This window comes from Canis lupus, chromosome 15 (assembly GCF_048164855.1).
Source record: "Canis lupus baileyi chromosome 15, mCanLup2.hap1, whole genome shotgun sequence".
In the NCBI taxonomy this organism is placed as follows: domain Eukaryota; kingdom Metazoa; phylum Chordata; class Mammalia; order Carnivora; family Canidae; genus Canis; species Canis lupus.
The window spans coordinates 6,271,486-6,277,624 of record NC_132852.1 but is presented as its reverse complement, the minus strand read 5'-3'; the positions used below and the strand labels follow the sequence as shown (position 1 = coordinate 6,277,624).

Below are 6,139 nucleotides of genomic sequence, written 5' to 3'. Positions count from 1 at the left end.
TTTGAAGGCACCGGGTGGTGACTGCCCACCTACTCCAGCAACTTCAGCACTTCCTGGGTTCACCCAAAGGCAATATGAAACTCAGATGCTTGCCTTTGTCACCCCTGCTGGTCTGGTTGACAGAGGCTCACACTCCAACAGCCCAGAGCCTCTATATGCAAATATGGTTACCTGGACCTCCAGTGGTTGGATGGAAGAGGTGGAAGAAGGGCAATGGGATGCTAAGGCTAAGAAAATGCTGGGGTTTAGTGGGAGTCATAGCATGGTTCATGGACCCTGGCTGTGAGTCTGGCTCCTGCCTTCTCTGCATGCACCCTGGGCTGGCCAAATACTTGAAATCTGATGGGTATCATGTGGCTGGCCAGCCCCAGACAGCCCCCCTTCCACCTCCATTCTTTAAAGCTCCCCCACTGGGATGTGCACACAAGTTCCCAAGATCCCCCATTACCTGGACCTAGTTGGTTTGACTTTCTATGCCACAGGCTACCTGTTTTGGCCTTATGAAATAATTTTCTTGATCAGAACATGGGGCTCAGAGCCTGAGATACCCCAGGAAGAAGGTCCTGATATCTTGTGATTTGACAAGGAATTTGAGAAATATGTACCGGAATCTCCCAACTTCTTAGGTTTGTTGTAGGAGACTTGGCAGTATTAATTGCTTTAATAGCGTTAAAGTCACTGTGATCGTCCTCCAATCATTACATTGCTCTTGATTATTACTTTTACTATTATGTCTCTTATTATGGATTGTTCATGGGTGGTTGTTATAAAACACTGACTACATTTTCTATTCAAGAGGAGGGTCTGATATTTGGAGACCATTTCTGATTGTTCCCCAGAAGACTTTTACACAACGAGGCTACAGTTCTCCCACTCCACTGCTTGGTTTCCTTTCATGCGGAAACCCTCTCAGCATGTTCCACATTCCTCTCCTGAGGCATATACCCTCCATGAGGGCAGGGAAGCCAAGTGGATAATGTCCCCAGGTTGGCAGATCCTAGAAAAATGTACACGTTCCGTCCAGAGATCAGCACCATTCCCTGTAGACCTGGGAGAGTCACACAACCCTCCTTGCCTCACTAGAGCCCGCATAAAATTTCTAATGTCATTTGGGTGCCCTGCAACTGCTCTTGCAATCCAAAAATACTGGAAAACAAATTAGCAGGGGCCTGAGTACCCTCAAAATTTTGCCGCGGCCCGGCGGCAGGAGTGACCTGATGTCCTGTGTCCTCCCGTCCTCTGCCTTTCCCAGGGGAGCACCGGATCCTGGGCTGTGTCCCCCGGTGCCCTGGGCTCCGAGCCTGCCACACTGTGATTGACCTAAGTACAATGTAGCATTTAAAACCATCAGAGTCAATTTTGTGTGAAGTTAACTTATCCTTTATTACAATAAAACTCATAAGCCATTATACAGGTTAAAGGTTAAAGAAAAATGGAAAATATAGAAACAGTGAAATGCCAGGGGAGGGCAAGCCTCCGTTGGGCTGCAGCCACCACGAGCCCTGCATTGGGAGCTGAGGCGAGCTCAGGGGTCGAAGCCAGTTGTTCCAGATGCAGGTGGCGGCTCTGGCACTCTGGGGACCCCGATTGCAGGTGCCGGGGCCTGCTCCTCCTCTGGGGTGGCCGCGGGTGCAGGGGGCTCCTCCAGGGCGGAGCAGTGAACTAGAGCAGTGACCACTATCTGCAGGGGCTTCACCTCCCCAGCGGGCGCTTCAGCGCGGGCCGAGCCCTCAGCCCCAGCAGCCGGGACGGCCTGGATCCCCGCAGGCCCCGACGGGGCAGCAGTCCCCACGGTCAGAGCTGGGACTTGCTCCTGAGCTGCTTCAGGGTGTTTTCCTTGGGCTGAAGCTGTAGCTCCAGGAAGGCAAAGTATCCCCATTAGGACGGACGTTCCACGTGCCTCCCAAGTCAAGACCACTCTTCCCACTGCTCCACGTGCGTGAGGGCATGAGCCCTGGGAGGTGTCCCCAGGCTGCAGCCCGTGGGGTGAAGTGTGAGCCCACCCCCTGCTCCCAGCCCAGCTGCATGGAGGCTGGATCGGCGGGGCCCACCCTGTCCCCAGCTCAGTCACCCCCAGGCCTCCTCACCCCCAGCCTCTGGCTCCACTGTATGGAGGCGTCTGAATTGCTGGAGGTTACGCCGGGCACGGAGTTCCACGTCTGAACCTGGCATGTGCTGTCTTACGAATTGCAGAATTTTCATAAGGGAGGGAAATTCGGGGAGCTGACAAAAGTCGTCCCCATAATAATCCAGCCATATTTCCAGCATGCAGGAGATGGCCCTGTGGAGGGACAGGCGGGCACAGGTGTCAGAAGACAGGGCTCTGTCACATGCAGGTGTCCCGGGGAAGCCGTGCAGGACCCGGGGACCCGGCCTCCCGTGCGGGGTGTCAGAGGCCAGTCCTGCTCCTTGTGCCCCTGCCACCTGGCGGACCTGCCTGCCACAGGCCTGCTCCCTGAGGAGGGGCTGATATGCAGCCTCTGTTCTGGGGAGCCCACGCCCAGCGGGGTGACCATCACCGTCTCTCCTGGGGAAGCGGGACTCCCTCCTCAGCCTGGTCCCTGCCCACCTGCCCCTTGAGTCCACCGGCAGGCGTCCGGGGACTGGGGGCGTCTGGCCTGTCATTGCCCTCACTGCACACACTGTCGCTCTGGGAAGCTCCAAGGCAGGAGGGCTCGGGCTCTGTGTCCTGCCAGGCCTTGCCAGGAGCCGCCCAGGACCGCCACCTTCCCTCCTGTGGCTCTGGCCTGCCTCCCTCCAGAGGGGCCCCCGGGGGTGTCCTTCCACTGACTCTAATCTCTCATCTCCCACAGGGTGGGGGCCGCCTGGTCTGGAGGCCTCACCAGCCCTCCTGAGCACCTGCTGTGCCCCCAGGTCCAGGTGCCACCAGATTGGGGAGTGCGATGCTCCCCACCCCCTCTGCTCTGGGCCCCAGGTGTGGGGCAGAGAGAGGGTTGGGGGGCATGGAGAAGTTCTCCTTAGGGGTCCCAGTGTCTCCCACCAAGACCGCACCCCATCCTGGCTCTCCTGCCCTCTTTTCCAGAAGGGGCCTTAGACCTTTACTCTGTCACAGGAATTGCAGATGTGTGAGGTGAGGGTGCAGCCGCCCCCCCGCCCCACAGCCCCTTCGCTGCCCTCCTGGAGAGGGAAGGCCCTCCTGCAGGAGCCGGAGTCACTCACAGTTTCCAACGCTGGACCGTGTCGTCGTCACCACATGCAGCTACGATGTACCCATATCTAGAGGAGGGCGGGGGCATCCCATGAATCGTCCTGTGGACGTGACCTCTCATAATGGGGGCTGTCACCCTCTGACCCCTGACTAGGCCGGAGCCCCGGGGGCCGTCAGCTCTGTGCGTGGGGCCACGGGCAGCTCCCGGAGAAGTGCCCGCACCTGCTGGGGCCTCCTGAAGGCTTGAGCATGAAAGGGCTCGGCAAGGCCCATGGCCCATAACCGAGTGGGCCTGGGGTGCCCCGGGGTCCCCCGGTCTGGTTGCCCGAGGACACAGACCCCCGATAGACTCTCAAACCTCCCTTTCAAATGGGAAACAGGCCGCTCAGGACCCTGGTGACGGGGTGGATGAGGCCCAGGCCTCATGATGGGGGAGGAAGACAGCTGCTGAGCACAGGCACAGACCCTCTGGCTGACCCGGGGCTGCCCTCCAGGACCCCGCTAGGCCCTGGGGGACCCTGCTCCAGGCGGGGGAGCAGCCCGAGGCCGGGAAGCTCACACCATCCCCAGCCTCCCCAGCAGCAGGTGGCACAGCCCTGGGCTGCGGAGGGGCAGGTGCTCACTCGGTGAACAGCAGGTCCAGCACCTCCTCCGTGGTGGCGAATCCACGATACTCGTCTAAGAAGCTGCAAATGGAGATGACGTCCCTGCGCTGCAAGGCGAGCAGCAGTTGTCGGTCTTCGTGCCCCAGCAGCTCCGTCCGGCTGAGCTTCTTCGGGACAATCTGATGCCCCTTCCTGGCCGCGGCCCCAGCACCCTGAGGTGGGACAGAGGGGACGTGCAGCCTGCAGGGAGCCACCAGGAGACCTGGGATCCCGCCCCGGCAGGCCCTGCGCTGGGGCCCCGTGGGCTTGAGGAGCTGGGGCTCCCTCTCCCGCTCAAGCTCCCTGCCTGTCTCTTACACAAACAGGACCAACTATGCAATAGAGAAACAATCTCAGAGGATAAATGTTCAAAATATTTGGATCAATACGAGGACCTCAAGAGACACAGAGAGAGAGACCGAGAGAGGCAGCCACACAGACGGAGGAAGAAGCAGCCCGTGCAGGGAGCCCAGGCGGGGCTCGATCCCGGGCCTCGGAGATCAGGCCTGGCGGAAGGCAGGCGCTAACCGCCGGGCGACCAGGCCTCCCCTGAGGGCTCTATTCTGATGTTCCCACACATCTGTGCGCAGGGACTCTGCATCTGGCCCTGGCAGGGGCAGGGCCATGGGGGCAGGTGTGGGGAGGAGGGGATCCAGACTCATGTGGGAGCAGGAGTGTCGGGGGGCCCAGGGGGTAGCAGGCTGGCTTCTGGGACCCGGTGCCCTTCCTGCCACATCAGGGCCCGGGTGTCGGGGGTCCCAGCCCCTGCACTCACCCTGAGCCCGCGCTGGCCTCTGTTAGCTGCGCAGGGCACCTCCCTGCTCCTGGAGGCGGTGGGGCAGACGACCCCTTCCTCCCGCTCGCGCCCCATGTCCCGGGTGGAGCTCTGTGGAGACAGTGCCGGCAGTCAGGCAGGAGGCCTCAGCGCCTGGTCTGGCCCCCTCGCCTGGGCCGCACCCCCAGCTGCCTCCACCCAGACACACCACAGCGCAGGCGGCACCCACCGCCCCTGGAGAGAGGAAAGGGATGTGGCTGCAGGGCCTCGGGGTGACTCCGGGGGGGGTAGAGGACCTCAGGAACCCTGTTTCCCCCCTGCCCACTGTGACATCATGGTGACCCTGAAGGAATCCCCGGGGAATGTGCCGCCCTGCAGCGTCCCCCAGCCTGCATGGGACCTGCCCACACATTCCTGGTACCCTGAACCTGAGGAGGAGGGGATGAGGCTCCCAGGATGGTGGCACAGGGGGCCTGGCCTGGCCTGCGCTGTGTTACCTGACGGCGCCTCCGGATCACCGCCCTGACGCCTTGGTATCTATCCTGGAGCCAATGCCTACAGCATTGGAACAAGCGGCTCCCCCGGGGTTCCTGGGAGCCAGAGCCCCGAGAGGTGGGCCGGCAGCAAGAGAACATCCTCCAGTAGCAGATGTCTCCAGCCAAGTGAGCCTGAGCTGGGGCTGCACTGGATGCGGGTGCCTGGTTACGGGGGTTCCAAGTTCTGTTGGGCTCTGTGACACGGAAGTGACCTCACTCCCTGGGACCCCCTCCCTGACCCACTCCTGGAGGAAGCTGCAGGGGCAGTGCTCGTGCTGCCAATGCTTCCCCCCTCCCTGCAGGCGATGGCCTGTGCACACAGGGACACGACCGCAGCCCTGTCCACAGGCCCCAGGGAAGGACTGTGTGCACCCAGGACCCCAGCCTGGACACACGCCTGGGTTCAGACATGACTGTCCAGTCTTCCCCGGTTTGACACCAACAAGCCGTTGTGCCCATGGGGATGGTCGGCGTCTTGACTGTGGGACAGGGAGTATCCTAGCGGGTGCTTCCCCCAGATGTCCCCAGGCCACTGTGGCCTCATATCTATGACCTTGGAGGCGGGTGTCACCTGCAGGACATACCTCCACCCACACGTTCTTCCTTGGTGTGTACATGCGTCCAGGTCCACGAGGTCCTCTGTGCACACACGTGGGCACCGGTACCCTCATTCTGGAGGCCCAGAAGGTGACAGTCCCCTTGGGCAGGGATGGGCAACAGCTTCCCAGGATCCTAGGCTCCTGAATCCAAGGCAAACCCTGCAGAAGGTGTCGTCTGGTCTCCTGTTGTGATTCTGAGTCTCGGGTTGTGGATTTGCTCCCGAATGGGACCCTCTGTGCCCTGTGACCCTGGGTCAGGTGTTCAAAACTGCAGCTATTTCAGAGAACCGATCTATTCCTCAACTTTCGATTCATGAGTTACACATCCAAGAAGACTGACTCCACACAAATTATTCCAAATTTAATGATATCTATGCTGACACGCATGTTCACTATCTCATGTGCTATTTAGAAGA

At 60.3% G+C, this 6,139-nt stretch overlaps 1 protein-coding gene across 1 annotated transcript; it reads right to left on the bottom strand.

The window, feature by feature from the left end:
* Positions 1–1,366: 1,366 nt before the first annotated feature.
* Positions 1,367–5,283, bottom strand: LOC140604585 (ral guanine nucleotide dissociation stimulator-like). The gene is made up of 6 exons (XM_072775818.1): positions 5,086–5,283; positions 4,589–4,699; positions 3,793–3,986; positions 3,181–3,237; positions 2,088–2,281; positions 1,367–1,848 (listed from the first exon to the last, which is right to left on the bottom strand). The coding sequence occupies exons 1-6, from the start codon at positions 5,221–5,223 to the stop codon at positions 1,526–1,528; spliced, it is 1,017 nt and encodes a 338-aa protein (XP_072631919.1). The 5' UTR covers positions 5,224–5,283; the 3' UTR covers positions 1,367–1,525.
* Positions 5,284–6,139: the final 856 nt, after the last annotated feature.